This window comes from Pseudophryne corroboree, chromosome 12 (genome assembly GCF_028390025.1).
Source record: "Pseudophryne corroboree isolate aPseCor3 chromosome 12, aPseCor3.hap2, whole genome shotgun sequence".
Classification (NCBI taxonomy): Eukaryota; Metazoa; Chordata; class Amphibia; order Anura; family Myobatrachidae; genus Pseudophryne; species Pseudophryne corroboree.
The window spans coordinates 44,987,230-45,007,165 of NC_086455.1; the positions used below are offsets into that span (position 1 = coordinate 44,987,230).

The window sequence follows — 19,936 nt, forward strand, 5'->3', positions numbered from 1 at the left end:
CGGCCGGCTATAACTCACTTGTCATCACATACGCGTTTCTCCGCCTTCATGTATCCTCGGCGGCTTCCTCAGTGTGTATGGAGCCTCTCAGTCATTACCCGGCTTATAAGCCGGGTCTGTCTCTCCGTCTTCCTGTTTCATTAATACACGCGTGATACGTTGCGTGTCAGACCTCTTTATGATTCCACATTATGTGCCACAGATCCCAGCATGGGATCCCGTCCAGAACCAAAGTTCTTATACAGGTCAACCAATTACTCTATCATTGTATTGCATAGTGATGTCGCATAACAATACAGAGATTATCCTTAATTAGTGGAGTTACCTGCATACTTGTAATCCTCTATATGTATGCACAATTAAACACATAATTCTAAAAAGCAATTTATCAATTGAAATGTAACTTCTACACATATCTCCACATATTTAATATTCCCATTATGCTTTATACATCAACAATACATAATTTTCATCAATTTAAATTTCTAAAATTTCCTAATAATGTTGATCAATAATTGTACATATTAATTAGAATCCTCGATATTTAGTGCATATGACTTATGCTATTCTTTTTAGAATAAATTATACTTATGAATTATAGATTGAATTTTGAACTTATGAAATTCAATATAACAAACTCAATTAATTGTTGCTATACTGAATACTAAACACGGTGAACACACATCCTTCATACCTCATATCCTATGTTCCTCTTTTAGCTTGGAACTCTATACAGTAAGTTGGGACTAATATACCATAATTAGCTAATGCATACTAATTTCCACTAAACCCCATTTAATTCAACAGTGTCATTTAGTCCATTTGGCATCATTGTGTCTAATTGAAAAATCCAGTATGCTTCACGTCTACATAATGACCCATACCTATTACCCCCCCGTTTAGTTGCGATTTGTTCTATAGCTACCATTGTGACACCTTCAAATTTACCTTTACAACACCGAGTTATATGGTTCGATACTGGGTGTTGTATGTTTTTTCTTATATTTCGCCTATGTTCCATGAAACGTACATGCATAGTTCGTGTAGTGCGACCTACATATTGTCTGCCACACATACACGTTAATAGATAAATAACGTATGTAGATAGGCAATTAATGAATTCTTTTATTTGGAATTTTTCTTTGGTCACAAATGACTGAAATTCTGTACTTTTGCGAGGAAGGTAGTTACACGATAAACAATCTAATTTACCACACCTATGAAATCCACTGGGTTTTTGTGGCAGCCAAGTTGTATCCATACTTAGAGCCTTTTTACCTTCATAATGGCTAGTCACCAATTTTGATTTTAAATTGTCAGCCCGTCTAAAGATAACTGTGCCCCTGGGGTCTACATCTGTTTTTATTAATTCATCAGAAAGTAACATATGTGTATTCCTTTTGATGATACGTCCAATTTGGTGTGCACAGCAGTTATATTTTGTAGAGAAGAGACAACTTTTTTCTTTGTTCTTATTCTCCTCTTGGTTTCTTACCTCTATGGTTCTAGGTTCTAATAATCTTTCCCTATCCATTTTAGTCACATCCTTATAGGCTTTTTCTAACAGTTCGCAGGGATAACCCTGTTCACGGAACGAATCCATCAATTTACTTGCCTGTGCCTGAAAAGTGGACAGTTCCGTACAATTTCTTCGCAACCTTACAAGTTGACCCCTTGGGATATTTGTTTTCCAAGTGCGTTTATGTGCACTTTTGTAATTTAGATATCTATTCTGATCCACTGGTTTAATGAAAGTTTTGGTAACCAGTTTATTACCCTCGGCGGACAGGTCTATATCCAAAAAATTTAAAGAAGTATTACTATACTTATACGTGAATTTTAGTCCAAATTCATTGATATTAAGTGTGTCTGTGAAATTAACAAGTGATTGTAAATCCCCTGCCCAAATAATAAATAAATCATCTATATAACGACCATAGTAAACCAGATCCGCGCCGAGCCCGCCACCCCACACATGGGCATCCTCAAAGACGCCCATATATAGGTTCGCAAAACTCGGCGCGAATCTGGCCCCCATAGCTAATTATGGTATATTAGTCCCAACTTACTGTATAGAGTTCCAAGCTAAAAGAGGAACATAGGATATGAGGTATGAAGGATGTGTGTTCACCGTGTTTAGTATTCAGTATAGCAACAATTAATTGAGTTTGTTATATTGAATTTCATAAGTTCAAAATTCAATCTATAATTCATAAGTATAATTTATTCTAAAAAGAATAGCATAAGTCATATGCACTAAATATCGAGGATTCTAATTAATATGTACAATTATTGATCAACATTATTAGGAAATTTTAGAAATTTAAATTGATGAAAATTATGTATTGTTGATGTATAAAGCATAATGGGAATATTAAATATGTGGAGATATGTGTAGAAGTTACATTTCAATTGATAAATTGCTTTTTAGAATTATGTGTTTAATTGTGCATACATATAGAGGATTACAAGTATGCAGGTAACTCCACTAATTAAGGATAATCTCTGTATTGTTATGCGACATCACTATGCAATACAATGATAGAGTAATTGGTTGACCTGTATAAGAACTTTGGTTCTGGACGGGATCCCATGCTGGGATCTGTGGCACATAATGTGGAATCATAAAGAGGTCTGACACGCAACGTATCACGCGTGTATTAATGAAACAGGAAGACGGAGAGACAGACCCGGCTTATAAGCCGGGTAATGACCGAGAGGCTCCATACACACTGAGGAAGCCGCCGAGGATACATGAAGGCGGAGAAACGCGTATGTGATGACAAGTGAGTTATAGCCGGCCGGCTCATTCATTCATTCCAGGAGATGCTTGCTGCCTCTAAAACACCGTACATCTCAGTACCCGGTTTTCCGGACCCCAGTGCTAAGGGGGAATAAGGAGGGCTCTCCTTCATCTGAGATATATAACATCGTAATATAGAGGTTGGTGCGGCACCTGGGGATAAAGGGAGTTTCATAATATCAGATTCACATAACAGCTGTGATTTATGCCGCTGTGCTGATACATGGACATTTTCACTAGAGATGAGCGGATTCGGTTTTACTCGGTTTTACTCGGTTCTCAAAACCGAATCTTATTGGCTATCCAAAACACGTGACATCCGTGAGCCAATAAGATTCGGTTTTGAGAACCGAGTAAAACCGAGTAAAACCGAATCCGCTCATCTCTAATTTTCACATCAGAACTCCCTCACATTTCACATAGAGACTGTTGCTTCATTCCGCTGCTTAAAGGAAGGATAAATCATTTAAGATCTGTCCAATTATTGTGTTGTCATCTACGGTTTTAGGACGGCTTGGAATCATTCAGCAATTAAGATATAAATTCATCACATATTTTTTTTCCCTAAACCAAACGGATAGTATAAGACATTTTACAGCGCAGGGACGCCTGCGAAGTTATAATTGTCATTATAAGAAGTTTTTCTTAATTAGTGGAGTATATCCTGCTGTGCTTAAATATATAATCACTTTAGAGAAATTCGTGCTGTGTGCAACAGTTGTGTATTATATACATATTAATTGTTTTATGGACTGATTGTATAATATAAGAAATCCGGCCGGCAATTGTATAATTATATAATTCCCGTATTTTTATATATATATTTTTTATCTTTTATTTTGATTTAATTTTATAGACAATAAAATAAAAAAAGCTTTTATTAAATGCTAAGCGCTGTTCCAAATTGTTTTGTCTTGTTTTAAATTAATTGGAGGCTCTCAAACCAGGCCCCAGGAATGTGCGGCTAGCGTTTAATTTAAACATCAGCGCCCAATTTCGTTTTTGTTCTGTGTCACAACAGGGACTCATGCATATTTGGTCATTCAGGGATGTCACCGGTTCTTAGCGAATTAATAGGCTGCATTCTTGTGAGCATAGGATCAGTTTTCACTAGGACTAATTTCCTAACAATGGCGCTTAATTACAGTTAGATATACATCTGTTTATTTAATGTGCATCAAATGTGCATTTCCATACACCAAGGCGGAGATTCAATTAAACACAAGTTGTTCCGAGCAGCCTCTGCTCCCAGATAAAGTCCCAGGGGCGATTGAATTAAAGGCAAGTGTGGGTGCAACCAGAAACCACTGCCTTGGGGGCCAGTTGCGGGTTGATCATTGGCCTCTAATTGACTAACCCCCAGCACTTTACCGAGAGCAGACACCACGCAGACCTTCAGCAGCCAATTGAATCTACCCCAAGAATGAAACACAAATATCTAAATGCAATTTTGTTGCATGTTACATCGAGATGCAATGAAGATGATTCAGCAGAAATTATCTAGCCGCTTTTGATTGGTTGATTGCAGTAGCTGATAGCGCTTTATTCATTAATGTGGTCAGGGCCGGTGCAAGGTTTCTCAGCACAAAAGGCAAATCTTCAGCCTACTGCCCCAACCACCACCACTTCCCAGCCCTTCATAGGAAAGTGTGACTTATAAGTTCCACAGCCACCACTTACATTAAGTACAACAAGGATGTTTCTTTCAAAGACATCTTTAATTTTGTGATAGGCAGACTCAGTAGCAAACCCCTCAGATCCCGGGCACCCTGGGCAGCTGCCTAAAGTTGCCTAATGGTAAAGCCAGCCCTGAGTGTGGTTGCTCTTTTTTATGAAGTGGTGATCTATTTGCATTATTTCATAGATATTTCCATTTGAAATATTGCCAAGAAGAAGATTCCCAATTTACTTTTATATACTGTACGTCATTTGTATTTGTATTTTGTTTTTGTGTTTGACTGTAATTGTATTTTATATGGAACAAATGACTTTCACAGTTATCATTTTTGCTATCAAGACATGGGGATATATTTACTAAAATGGGAGTTCTATTTAAGATGGGATGTTGCCAATAGCAACCAATCAGATTCCAGGTATTATCTTCTAGAAGGTGCTAGATAAATGAGAAGTGAAATCTGATTGGTTGCTATGGGCAACATCTCATCTTAAATAGAACTCCCATCTTAGTAAATTTACCCCATGGTGCTATCTTGTGTGCATGATACTCTCATAAATTATTTTATGGTGGAGATTTACGTGACACATTTATAGCTTACATTGTCAAGTTACATATGTATGCTATCCCTATGCTTTTCTTATGCTACTGTGGTGTTTAGGTATGCACACTTGTTACTCCTAATAGAGGGCGGGATGTACTAAGAAAAAATGCGGTACAACCCCCGTTTTTATGGCGATACCCTATAGGGTATATGGGCTTCTTACCGCATTCCGTGGCCGCATCCCACCGACGCCCCGCTCACACTGCCCCAGTCTTCCCCGGCATACCTGTGTGCAGGCAGCCCTGGTCCCAGAACCCAAACCCCTTCTCCCCTAGCAACAAAGCCGAAGGTCCTTCCGGCTGCAGGGAGGAGGAGGAGGAGGAGCCTGGGACTGACTGCTGACGTCACCTCCCTGGGCGAAGAGGTGACCGAGACCCCTGGGAGGTGATGGATACCCCCCGCACACCTTCTCACAGGTATCGCGGGGGGCCTCTGTTAATGCATTGTGATGGGCAGCGAAGGGTGGCAATGAATTTTAATACATCCCGCCCACAAATTTGTACCATATTTTAGTGTTGTGAAATGATGTACACCTTGAGATGAGTCTGACTAAATAGATGCACATATATGTCCTTTTTCATGTATGCTTCTTTTCCTGTTTACATTTAGAATGTAAATGTGGGTGTGGTTCATCAAATCGACAGTATCTAGGTCGACAATGTTTAGGTTGACCACTATAGGTCGACAGTCACTAGGTCGACATGGATGGAAAGTCGACAGGGTTTCTAGATCGACATGTGCTAGGTCGACAGGTCTAAAGGTCGACATGAGGTTTAATTTTTTTTTTGGTGTCGTTTTCTTCGTAGAGTGACCGGGATCCCAAATTAGTGCACCGCGTCCCCTTGCATGGCTCGCCATGCTTCGGGCATGGTGCCTTCGCTCCGCTACCGCTTCGCTCGGCACAGATTACCGTTCCAATCGTAGTCCACGTGGATCGTTAAGTATGAAAAAATTCAAAAAAAGAAAAAAAATGTGAAAAACTTATGTCGACCTTTAGACCTGTCGACCTAGCACACGTCGACCTAGAAACCCTGTCGACCTTCCATCCATGTCGACCTAGTGACTGTCGACCTATAGTGGTCGACCTAAACATTGTCGACCTAGACAGTATCGACCTTCAGACCGGATCCCGTAAATGTGCCCATCTATGGGGGTCATTCCAAGTTGATCTTAGCTGTGCTAAATTTAGCACAGCTACGATCATTCACACTGACATGCGGGGGAACGCCCAGCATAGGGCTAGTCCGCCCCGCATGTCAGTGCCGCCCCCCCGGCAGAAGTGCGAAGGCATCGCACAGTGGCAATGTATTTGCACTTCAAGAGTAGCTCCCTACCAGCGCAGCTTTAGCGTGCTGGCTGGGAGCTACTCATCGCTCCCCAGTCCGGCCAAACGCCGCCGTTCCGCCCCCACCCGCCCAGCGACCGCCTCTGCCTGTCAATCAGGCAGAGGCGATCGTAGCGGCCCGACCGCCGATCGCACCGCTGCGATAAACTGCAGCGTGCGATCAAGTCACAATGACCCCCTATATACGTGAGAGCCACTGCACTTACATGCAAACAAATAATGGAACGCCGCAGTAAGCGCGATGGTCTATAAACTTTGAGGCTGTGACAGAAAAATTTAATTACTTTGGTTTCTATTTTGGGCTTGTTCTAGGGGTGTCAGATGGCTCAGCCTACAGTGGGGTATATTTACTAAGGTCCCGATTTTGACCGAGATGCCATTTTTTCATCAAAGTGTCATCTCGGTAATTTACTAAGCAAAAATCACGGCAGTGATGAGGGCATTCGTAATATTTTGGAAGTCCTAGGAAAAAATCACGAATCAATACACCATCGGTCAAATACGCCTGCAATTTGCTAGAAATCGGGAATTTACTAAAAAGTGCAAAACACAAACACTGCCGACAATAGCCAAACACTGCCGTGATAAAATACAAATCGTGAAAAAGTGCTAAAAAAAAACAGACCTGCTTTTTTATCCCGTGTTTGTATAGGCATGCACGGATCCATGAGATCCGTGCATGTTTTTCAGTGTGAAGGGGGGGGGAATGTTATAAATTTTCAGAAAAAAAATTGCGTGGGGTCCCCCCTCCTAAGGCAAACCAGCCTCGGGCTCTTTGAGCCGATCCTGGTTGCAGAAATATGGGAAACAAATGGACAGGGGTTCCCCCATATTTAAGCAACCAGCATCGGGCTCTGCGCCTGGTCCTGTTTCTAAAAATACGGGGGACAAAAAGAGTAGGGGTCCCCCGTATTTTTGAAACCAGCACCGGGCTCCACTAGCTGGACAGATAATGCCACAGCCGGGGGTCACTTTTATAAATATATCAAATATCCAACTAGTCACCCCTGGCCGGGGTACCCTGGGGGAGTGGGGACCCCTTCAATCAAGGGGTCCCCCCCCCCCAGCCACCCAAGGGCCAGGGGTGAAGCCCGAGGCTGTCCCCCCCATCCAATGGGCTGCGGATGGGGGGCTGATAGCCTTTGTGATAAGTGTTTGATATTGTTTTTTGTAGCAGTACTACAAGGCCCAGCAAGCCTCCCCCGCAAGCTGGTACTTGGAGAACCACAAGTACCAGCATGCGCCGAAAAAATGGCCCGCTGGTACCTGTAGTACTACTACTAAAAAAATACCACAATAAAGACATCACACACACACCTTGACAGTATAACTTTAATACATCCATCCACACCTCCATATACACATACTTACCTTATGTTCACACGCAGGTCGGTCCTCTTCTCCAGTAGAATCCATGGTGTACCTGTAGAAAAAATTATACTCACATAATCCAGTGTTTTCGGCTCCTCTGTAAATCCTTTTGTAATCCACGTACTTGAAAAAATAAAAAAACGAATACCCGACCACGAACTGAAAGGGGACCCATGTTTTCACATGGGCCCCCTTTCCCCGAATGCCAGAAACCCACTCTGACTGATGTCTAAGTGGGTTTCCTCAGCCAATCAGGGAGCGCCACGTTGTAGCACCCTCCTGATCGGCTGTGTGCTCCTGTACTGTATGACAGGCGGCACACGGCAGTGTTACAATGTAGCGCCTATGCGCTCCATTGTAACCAATGGTGGGAACTGTCAGGTCAGCGGTTGACCGAAAGTGACCTCACCACTGACCTGAAAGTTCCCACCATTGGTTACAATGGAGCGCATAGGCGCTACATTGTAACACTGCCGTGTGCCGCCTGTCATACAGTACAGGAGCACACAGCCGATCAGGAGGGTGCTACAACGTGGCGCTCCCTGATTGGCTGAGGAAACCCACTTAGACATCAGTCAGAGTGGGTTTCTGGCATTCGGGGAAAGGGGGCCCATGTGAAACATGGGTCCCCTTTCAGTTCGTGGTCGGGTATTCGTTTTTTTATTTTTTCAAGTACGTGGATTACAAAAGGATTTACCGAGGAGCCGAAAACACTGGATTATGTGAGTATAATTTTTTCTACAGGTACACCATGGATTCTACTGGAGAAGAGGACTGACCCTCGTGTGAACATAAGGTAAGTATGTGTATATGGAGGTGTGGATGGATGTATTAAAGTTATACTTTCAAGGTGTGTGTGTGATGTCTTTATTGGGGTATTTTTTTAGTAGTAGTACTACAGGTACCAGCGGGCCCGTTTTTCCGCCGCATGCTGGTACTTGTGGTTCTCCAAGTACCAGCTTGCGGGGGAGGCTTGCTGGGACTTGTAGTACTGCTACTAAAAACAATATCAAACACTTTTCACAAAGGCTATCAGCCCCCCATTCGCAGCCCATTGGATGGGGGGGACAGCCTCGGGCTTCACCCCTGGCCCTTGGGTGGCTGGGGGGGACCCCTTGATTGAAGGGGTCCCCACTCCCCCAGGGTACCCCGGCCAGGGGTGACTAGTTGGATATTTGATGCCACGGCCGCAAGGCACTGTATAAAAGTGACCCCCGGCTGTGGCATTATCTGTCCAGCTAGTGGAGCCCGGTGCTGGTTTCAAAAATACGGGGGACCCCTACTCTTTTTGTCCCCCGTATTTTTGGAACCAGGACCAGGCGCAGAGCCCGATGCTGGTTGCTTAAATTTGGGGGAACCCCTGTCCATTTGTTTCCCATATTTCTGCAACCAGGATCGGCTCAAAGAGCCCGAGGCTGGTTTGCCTTAGGAGGGGGGACCCCACGCAATTTTTTTTTTACATTTAAACTTTATTTATTTTTTAAACAAAGTGCACAATGAAGCCCAGCACGGATCTCTCAGATCCGGCCGAGATTCATTGTATTAAAGTCGGCAGTGTTTTACAAGTCACTCACGTAAAACACTGCCTAAAAAAAACGAATGACATCGACATCGGAAAACCCGAAAATGCAGAATACGGCAGCTTAGTAAATTAGTCGTAATCAATTCAAAAAGTTGCATATTTACACTTTCGATGTCATTCGTGATTGAACTTTGACCTCAAACGGGAAAACACGAATCTTAGTAAATTTACCCCAGTATATCTGTTTGAAGGTGGAGTTTGGGGCTTGTCTTCAGGTTTTTAGGGTATGATCTGTATGGGATTTTCCTCTTTTTCCTGAATTTCCCTCCCTCCCATAGATTCTATTTGGTATGTTTTTTGGGGTAACCGTCCAGATGGTCGACAATGTTAAGGTCGACAATCATCAGGTCAACCACTATTGGTCGACATTGACATGGTCGACATGGACAAATGGTTGACACATGAAAATGGTTGACACATGAAAGGTTGACACATGAAAAGGTCGACATGAGTTTTTCACATTTTTTTTTCTTTTTTGGAACTTTTTCATACTTTACGATCCACGTGGACTACAATTGGGAACGATAACCTGTGCTGAGCGCAGCGGTAGCAGAGCGAGGCACCGTGCCCGAAGCATGGCGAGCGAAGCGAGCCATGTGAGGGGACGCGGTGCACTAACTGGAGTTCCCCATCACTTTACGCAGAAAACGACACGAAAAAAAACAACTCATTAGTCCATGTCGACCATGTCAATGTCGACCAATAGTGGTCGACCTAATGAGTGTCGACCTTAGCATTGTCGATAATTCATACCGGAACCGGTTTTTTGTCAGCTTGGTCAGAACTCGGTGAGAAAGACAGGCAGTTCAAGAGTCATCTTGCTGCACTGCAAGGTGCACTCCCCTTCAGTACACTGGCTAGGATGATTTCACCCTATGGCGTCAGCTGTTTCCAGAGGCGTAACAAGGGTAGGGCAAGTGGGGCACGTGCCCTGGGCGCCTTGGCAGGCCCAGGAGAGGGGGGGTGCCGGCGGCGGCCAGGGCATCATGCCCCACTCGCCCCCATGATGCCGAAATGTGAGGGGAGGAGAGCGCAGCGTCTCTCCCTCCCCTCACCGCCGCCAGCACTAGCAGTGCTGCCAGCAGCGCTGCGTGTGTCCGGTCTCTAGCGTTAGTCAATCAGAGCTTGCGGACAGGCTCCTGATTGGCTGCCGGTCCGCGAGCTCTGATTGGCTGGCGAACCGGTGCCACACAGCCGCCGGAGACCTGGAGCGGTGAGGGGAAGGAGAGGCGAGGTGCTGCGCTCTCCTCCCCTCACATACACAACAGGCGCTGGTGAGTGACCGGGGGGGGGGGACTCGGGGGAGCACAGTGGGGCATGTATCTGGCACTTGGGGGAGCACAGTGGGGCATGTATCTGGCACTGTAAGGCATGTATCTAGCACAGTGGGGCATGTAACTGGCACAGTGGGGCATGTATCTGGCACAGTGAGGCAATGTATCTGGCACTGTGGGGCAATGTATCTGGCACAGTGGGGCATGTATCTGGCGCTGACGTCATCGCGCACCGCTCAGCAAAGTTACTCTCCACGAAGGGAAACTAGACGCATAGCGTCTAGTTCCCTTCACAGGAGGCGGACGGGGACGGCAGCGGGCAGCGGAGGCGGACGGGGGACACAGCGGGCAGCAGTGGCGGATCTTGCCACGGTGCGGCGCCCTCCGGATGGCGCCAGCGCCCTCCGGAAGGCGGCTCCCCGGGCAAAAGTCCTGCTTGCCCGTGGCAAGATCCGCTACTGTCAGTCACATTGTCCTTTATTACATTTCAAGATGTTGACATACCTGAGATTTGAACCCATTGCCTTTGGCATTGCTGTCAGACAATCTATTCATTAAGCTATCTGCCCTTGCATAGAAAGGTAGATAATTCTAAGCTAGAGAACTGTAACTACTGTATTTGAAGCTTATCTTGTACTTCATCATTGCAGGTGAGCAGATCTATGTAGTGTGTGGCTGCAAGGGATTGGATGTGTGACTGCACACTACATAGGTCTGCTCAAATAACTCAATGAGTAGGGTGTTTGATTAGAATTCAGGTTATAGGTTTGAATCCTGGGTATGGCAGTTTATTGAAATGTGTTATTTAATAAAGGGTATTGTAACAGAATAACAATGAGCTCTCAAGTTAAGTGTTGGAATGTGGTATAAAGAGGATTTGTGTCCAAATCCATTTTCTTGCAGTGGTCTATAAATGTGTGTGTGTGTGTGTGTGTGTGTGTGTGTGTGTGTGTGTGTGTGTGTGTGTGTGTGTGTGTGTGTATATATGTATATATATGTATATATATATATATATACTAGAGATGAGTATGTTCGGGTCTCAGAGAACCAAACCGTACCGAACTTCATGCTCTGAACCCGGTTCTGAGCCCGGCTCCGGCTTTCCCGCCTGACTCAGAAACCCGAACGAGGCAAAACGTCATCATCCTGCTGTTGGATTCTCGCGGGATTTGGATTCCATATAAGGAGCCACACGTCGCGGCCATTTTCACTCCAGTCTCGGAGAGTATAGTGAGAGGACGTGTCTCTGTCCTCAGTGTCTGTGTGGGGGAGGGAAAGTGGGGTGGCGAGTCTTGTGCTGTGTTGTGCTGCTCAGTCCAATCCAGTGTAGTCAGTGTATTGTGCTGCATCAGTCCAGCCAGTCACAGTGTTGGTGTCCTCTGCTGCTATATGTCCTTAGGGCTGTTGGCTCTGTATAAGTCCCTTGCATTTTTGCTGTGTTGTCTTGCATCAGACCAGGGGTAGTGTCTTGTGCAGCATGAGTCCAGTGACCAGTCACAGTGGTGGTGTCCTCTGCTGCCATATATCCAGCATAGCTGTATAAGTCCCTTATAGTGGTGCTGTGTTGTCCTGCGTTAGACCAGGGGTAGTGTCTTGTGCAGCATCAGTCCAGTGACCAGTCACAGTGGTGGTGTCCTCTGCTGCCATATATCCAGTGTAGCTGTATAAGTCCCTTTCAGTGGTGCTGTGTTGTGCTTTATCAGACCAGTAGCAGTGTCCTGGCCATCAGTCACTCCAGTAACCAGGCAGTCACAGTGGTATACGCTGCTGCTATATGTCCACTGCTGATGTATAATAATAATAATAACAACAACAACAACAACAAGTCTCTCACAGTGTTGTTGTGTTGTGCTGCATCAGACCAGTCATTCCTGTGCCACATATTGTGTTACATAACTACAGAAACATAATGGAGAACAAAAATTTGGAGGATAAAATAGGGAAAGATCAAGAACCACTTCCTCCTAGGGCTGAAGCTGCTGCCACTAGCCATGACATAGCCGATGAAATGCGATCAACGTCGTCTGCCAAGGCCGATGCCCATTGTGATAGTAGAGGGCATGAGAAATCCAAAAAGCCAAAGTTCAGTAAAAAGACCCAAAACATTTAATCTAAATGGTCTGAGGAGAAACGTAAACTTGCCAATATGACATTTACGACACGGAGTAGCAAGAAACGGCTGAGGCCCTGACCTATGTTCATGACTAGTGGTTCAGCTTCACATGACGATGGAAGCCCTCATAACTGAGGCCTTGACACTTATGTTAGTGTTAGGTGTATGTCCAGTATCCGCCATTAGTGCAGTGAGATTTAGACAATTGATGTAGGTATTGTGTCCCCGGTACCAAATCCAATCTAGAGTCCACTTCACTAGGCAGGCGATAGCGAGATTTTGCCAATTAATTCCAGTGATTTGGACGTATAATTTTTAATTACAGTGATTTTGCCAATTAACTCCAGTGATTTGGACGAATAATTACAGTGATCTTACATTTAATTCCAGTGATTTGGACGTGTAATTATTAATTACAGTGATTTTGCCAATTAATTCCAGTGATTTGGACGTATAATTACAGTGATCTTGCCAATTAATTCCAGTGATTTGGACATATAATTCCAGTGATTTGGATGTATAATTCCAGTTGGAATTGTTTGTGTCGCTTGGCTTAGTCATACAGCTGCCTCATTGCACTTCTTCGACATCTTTGCATGAGGTGCTGTTTGGGGCCTAGTTTTTGATTTGGACGTATAATTACAGTGATCTTGCCAATTAATTCCAATGATTTGGACGTATAATTCCAGTTATTTGGACGTATAATTCCAGTTGGAATTGTTTGTGTCGCTTGGCTTAGTCATACAGCTGCCTCATTGCACCTCTTCGACATCTTTGCATGAGGTGCTGTTTAGGGCGTAGTTTTTGAAAAGTGCCATCCTGTGTGACACTGCCGTATGAGTCCAGGGGTACTGCTGTATTAGTCCTGGGGTACTGCTGTATAAGTCCACCAATTGCAGATTTTTTTTAAAGTTAGTGGAGCGTGCTAGAGATGCTGTCAGTGGACTGAACAATTGCGGCCCACTCTCGACATTCAGCCACTGCTTGACACTACTATATGGGCCAGGCTGTAGTGTCACTTAGCTTAGTCATACAGCAACCTCGGTGCACCTTTTTTTCTTCTTTGCATCATGTGCTGTTAGGGGCCTTTTTTGATATCTGCCCTCCTGTCTGCCACTGCAGTGCCACGCCTAGATGGGCCAATTGTTTGTGTCGCTTGGCTTAGTCATACAACTACCTCATTGCAATTCTTTTTCTTCTTTGCATGATGTGCTGTTTGGGGCCTTTTTTTTTATATCTGCCCTCCTGTCTGACACTGCAGTGCCACTCCTAGATGGGCCAGGTGTTTGTGCCGCACACTTGTGTCGCTTAGCTTAGTCATCCAGCAACCTCGGTGCAACCTTTTGGCCTAAAAACAATATTGTGAGGTGTGAGGTGTTCAGAATAGACTGGAAATGAGTGGAAATGATTGTTATTGAGGTTAATAATACCGTAGGAGCAAAATTACCTCCAAATTCTGTGATTTTAGCTGTTTTTATGTTTTTTTTCAAAAATCATCCAGATCCAAAACCAAAACCCGAAAGGGTGGTTTTGGCAAAACCAAGTCAAAACCAAAACACGAAAGTGTAATTAGAACCAAAACTAAAACACAAAAAGTGCCAGCCGCACATCTCTAATATATATACACATATATAGAGGAAAGGTCATCATTACATGGGCTTTCTCTGGGACCAATTTTGTCATGACCCTTCCCCATAAAGCATACGCCTTATGTACCTATCAGAAAAATGGAGGGAGGGGGGGCGCCAATTCTCTCTGGCACAGGGCACTAAAATGTCTAGTTACATCTCTGCCATGCCACCTTCTCCTATCCCCTCTTACTCCTCTTTACCCGGCTACTGTCTCCTCATGGCCCTGGCTCCCCTCAACCTCTAATACAAGGGATGGTACCCGACTTCCTTCTGTGTCCTGTCCCAGACTACTACTCTTGTCCCTGGGTCCCTCCTCCTTGTGTCTCTGGCTCTCCTCTAATACCCAGCACCCTTTACTGCTCCTCCTATCCCAGCCTGCTTCTCCTGTCCCCGGCTCTCCTCTAATACCCAGCACCCCTTACTGCTCCTCCTATCCCAGCCTGCTTCTCCTGTCCCCGATTCTCCTTTGATGCCTATTACCCAGCACCCCTTACTCCTCCTCCTATCCTAGCTTACTTCTCCTGTCTCCAACTCTCCTCTTATGCCTACTAATCAGCACCCCTTACTCCAACACCTATCCCAGGCTACTTCTCCTGTCCCCAACTCTCCTCTGCTGCCTATTACCCAGCACCCCTTACTCATCTTCCTATCCCAGCCAAATTATCCTGTCCCCAACTCTCCTCTGATGCCTATTACCCAGCACCCCTTACTCCTCCTCCTAGCCCAGACTACTTCTCCTGTCTCCAACGCTCCTCTTATGCCTACTACTCAGCACCCCTTACTCCAACACCTATCCCAGCCTACTTCTCCTGTCCCCAACTCTCCTCTGATGCCTATTACCCAGCATTCCTTACTCATCCTTCTATCTCAGCCTACTTCTCCAGTCCCCAACTCTCCTCTGATGCCTACTACCCAGCACCTCTTACTCCTTCTCCTATCCCAGCCTACTTCTCCTGTCCCCAACTCTCCTCTGATGCCTATTACCCAGCACTCCTTACTCCTCCTCCTAGCCCAGCCTACTTCTCCTGTCCCCAACTCTCCTCTGATGCCTACTACCCAGCACCTCTTACTCCTCCTCCTATCCCAGCCTACTTCTCCTGTCCCCAACTCTCCTCTGATGCCTATTACCCAGCACCTCTTACTCCTCCTCCTATCCCAGCCTACTTCTCCTGTCCCCAACTCTCCTCTGATGCCTATTACCCAGCACCCCTTACTCCTCCTCCTAGCCCAGCCTACTTCTCCTGTCTCCAACTCTCCTCTGATGCCTACTACCCAGCACCCCTTACTTCAACACCTATCCCAGCCTACTTCTCCTGTCCCCAACTCTCCTCTGGTGCCTATTACCCAGCACCCCTTACTCCTCCTCCTATCCCAGCCTACTTCTCCTGTCCCCAACTCTCCTCTGATGCCTATTACCCAGCACCTCTTACTCCTCCTCCTATCCCAGCCTACTTCTCCTGTCCCCAACTCTCCTCTGATGCCTATTACCCAGCACCTCTTACTCCTCCTCCTATCCCAGCCTACTTCTCCTGTCCCCAACTCTCCTCTGGTGCCTATTACCCAGCACCCCTTACTCCTCCTCCTATCCCAGCCTACTTCTCCTGTCCCCAACTCTCCTCTGATGCCTATTACCCAGCACCTCTTACTCCTCCTCCTATCCCAGCCTACTTCTCCTGTCCCCAACTCTCCTCTGATGCCTATTACCCAGCACCCCTTACTCCTCCTCCTAGCCCAGCCTACTTCTCCTGTCTCCAACTCTCCTCTGATGCCTACTACCCAGCACCCCTTACTTCAACACCTATCCCAGCCTACTTCTCCTGTCCCCAACTCTCCTCTGGTGCCTATTACCCAGCACCCCTTACTCCTCCTCCTATCCCAGCCTACTTCTCCTGTCCCCAACTCTCCTCTGATGCCTATTACCCAGCACCTCTTACTCCTCCTCCTATCCCAGCCTACTTCTCCTGTCCCCAACTCTCCTCTGATGCCTATTACCCAACACCCCTTACTCCTCCTCCTAGCCCAGCCTACTTCTCCTGTCTCCAACTCTCCTCTGATGCCTACTACTCAGCACCCCTTACTTCAACACCTATCCCAGCCTACTTCTCCTGTCCCCAACTCTCCTCTGGTGCCTATTACCCAGCACCCCTTACTCCTCCTCCTATCCCTGCCTACTTCTCCTGTCCCCAACTCTCCTCTGATGCCTACTACCCAGCACCTCTTACTCCTCCTCCTATCCCAGCCTACTTCTCCTGTCCCCAACTCTCCTCTGATGCCTATTACCCAGCACCCATTACTCATCCTCCTATCCCAGCCTACTTCTCCTGTCCCCAACTCTCCTCTGATGCCTATTACCCAGCAGCACTCACTCCTCCTCCTATCCCCGCCTACTTTTCCTGTCCCCGACTCTCCAGTTTGTCATTTAGTTACATTATCCTTTTTTGTAAATCACACATTTCTTAGCAGTCATACCCAGGACCTTCAGTCACATCCTTCTTTATTTAACTGCAGTCACACACCTTACTCATGGAGCCTATTTGCTCCTGTATGGGAAGTATGAGAGCATTTTAAAATCTGTACCTTAAATAAAGGCGTGCGTGACTGAAGGCATTTAGGGATGTGAGGGCGAGATGGGGCGACCAGGTGATGCTGGGGATTAAAGAGGAGGAAGTTGCAAGCGAGAATGAGTAAAACAGAAAAATGACAGTCGCTGTAGAGCAGTGCCCCCTGCCTGGCACATGTCGCACCACCCTAGTTACAGAACTGCCAGCACGGGTGGTCGTCAGGTTGCCGACTGTCAGGATCCCGGCGCACAGTATACCGGCGCCGGAATCCCGACAGCCAGCATACCGACCGTTTTTCTCCCTCGTGGGGGTCCACGACCACCCTGGAGGGAGAATAAATAGCATGGCACATGTAGCGCGCCACCGTGCCCGCAAGGGGCTCATTTGCGCTCGCCACGCTGTCGGTATGCCGGTGGTTGGGCTTCCGGCGCTGGTATGCTGGTCGCCGGGAGCCCGGCCGCCGGCATACCATACCACACCCACCAGCACACACCCAGCAGTTTTGAGTGGGACCAAAGAAAAAGGATCAATAAAATGACAGGGGGGTGCCACCTGATCTGAGGCCATCTCATTCCGATACTGGCCAGGACCCCTTCAAAGCTAAGGGCCTGGTACATGTGTCCCCCTTATAGCCCCCCTATTGCTGGACCTACTTCTATGTGTCTTTTCTAAAGTCCTTTTTTTGTGCTAAAAAAAAAACTCTGTACTTGAATAATTTTTACTGGCACATTTATTGCCTACAAAAAAAACACTTCAGATTGTAATGCCTTTAAAATTATAGTCTGCTCGTGTGAGCGCAGAGGTTACCTGTGGGTATTTTAAACTCAACTTTACTTTAACTCCTCTGTAGAATTATTTTCACATGTTTAATATTCCCATTAAATATGTCTCTGTTTTATGTAGCAAGTTCAGAGGTTTTTGGAGGTAAAGTGCCTAATTCTCTAACTCAGCTCTAAGCCAGCATAAACCTCATGACAAACAGTTTATAAAACTGAATTTTAGAATTTCCAATTATTGTACACAGCAGTGTCAGCTCAGACGCCACAGGTAAGTAGACGCTCTCCTTATCGTCATGTGTTGTTGTGGAAAGTGCCTAATTAATGATTCTCAACAAATGAAACTTGACTGCAGATATAACTCATATAAGGTATTTCACTGTACTTTAATTTATAATTAACCTTAGTGTTTTAATTATGTTTGTGGATGAGTTCTAACACCTGGTGGTATATAATTTGCTGCACAGTTTGCAAGTAACTGATGTTAATCTCTTCAACAACTTCATAATTCGATTTTTGATTTACATTTGTCAGTGAGATTCTCTATTGGTTTGAAAACAATTGAAACTGCCTCAATTACATTTATCATTATTCATCAGTTATAAGAAATCTATGAGGTGTTCTGTTCTGACTCTAGGCAGATTTATCGAAGCTTGGAGAGTGTAAAGTTGTGAGAGCTAACGTACCAGCCAATCAGCTCCTTACTGCCATGTTACAGGCTGTGTTTGAAAAATGACAGTAAGGAGCTGGTTGGTTGGTAGTTTATCTCTCTCTGCATTATCACGTTCCAAGGTTTAGTATTTCTGCCCTAAAGACTGTATGAAGAATTTCTGACACCTACAGTAACAACAAAAGAGTCAGCCTCTTTTGGGTTGAGTCTACTCTAATTGACTTAACCACTGCCACTTCACTGTAATTCAACAAATCAGGCCAGTCATACAGTCTCGGTATTACTGGAGTGTATGTTATGGAACTAATGTGCCTCAATGATGTTAAAATGGCCACACATGCTGAAACTGTGCATTTGAGCCCAAAAGATGAGTGACAGGATACAGTAAGTGCTCAAATTTGTCACATACTTCCTGCTCCAGGAGACATGCTGGTACTGCTTCGTCACACACTTCCTGCTCCAGGAGACATGCTGGTACTGCTTCATCACACACTTCGTGCTCCAGGAGACATGCTGGTACTGCTTTGTCACACACTTCGTGCTCCAGGAGACATGCTGGTACTGCTTTGTCACACACTTCCTGCTCCGGGAGACATGCTCGCACTGCTTCGTCACATACTTCCTGCTTCAGGAGACATGCTGGTACTGCTTCGTCACATACTTCCTGCTTCAGGAGACATGCTGGTACTGCTTCATCACATACTTCCTGCTCCGGGAGACATGCTGGTACTGCTTTGTCACACACTTCCTGCTCCAGGAGACATGCTTGTACTGCTTCGTCACATACTTCCTGCTTCAGGAGACATGCTGGTACTGCTTCATCACATACTTCCTGCTCCGGGAGACATGCTCGCACTGCTTCGTCACATACTTCCTGCTTCAGGAGACATGCTGGTACTGTTTGATCACATACTTCCTGCTCCGGGAGACATGCTGGTACTGCTTTGTCACACACTTCCTGCTCCAGGAGATATGCTTGTACTGCTTCGTCACACACTTCCTGCTCCAGGAGACATGCTTGTACTGCTTCGTCACATACTTCCTGCTTCAGGAGACATGCTGGTACTGCTTCATCACATACTTCCTGCTCCGGGAGACATGCTCGCACTGCTTCGTCACATACTTCCTGCTTCAGGAGACATGCTGGTACTGTTTGATCACATACTTCCTGCTCCGGGAGACATGCTGGTACTGCTTTGTCACACACTTCCTGCTCCAGGAGATATGCTTGTACTGCTTCGTCACACACTTCCTGCTCCAGGAGACATGCTGGTACTGCTTTGTCACACACTTCCTCCTCCAGGAGACATGCTGATATTGCTCAAGATGACCAAATACGCAGGCCAATAGAGGTCACCTGCCAACTGCATTTACTGACATCCCCATTAATGATCCTATCGATTTCATCTTCAGGCTGTATATGAGCATTTTATTGGGCATTGCAGCTCTTTTGTTTAGGGTTCATAGATGACATCAGGTCAACTGCCCAATAACTCCTGTGACATAGTACTATAACTGGCCAGCGTCACTG

At 45.7% G+C, this 19,936-nt stretch overlaps 1 protein-coding gene across 1 annotated transcript in view; it reads left to right on the top strand.

The window, feature by feature from the left end:
- LOC134979920 (uncharacterized) overlaps positions 1 to 18,471 on the top strand; it is an 89,092-nt gene extending 70,621 nt beyond the window's left edge. Inside the window, exons 2-5 of the mRNA XM_063946535.1 lie at positions 15,270 to 16,808; positions 17,863 to 17,883; positions 17,984 to 18,006; positions 18,373 to 18,471. Coding sequence (XP_063802605.1) covers positions 15,270 to 16,808; positions 17,863 to 17,883; positions 17,984 to 18,006; positions 18,373 to 18,471 — 1,682 coding nt within the window. The remainder of the gene's footprint in view (positions 1 to 15,269; positions 16,809 to 17,862; positions 17,884 to 17,983; positions 18,007 to 18,372) is intronic.
- Positions 18,472 to 19,936: the final 1,465 nt, after the last annotated feature.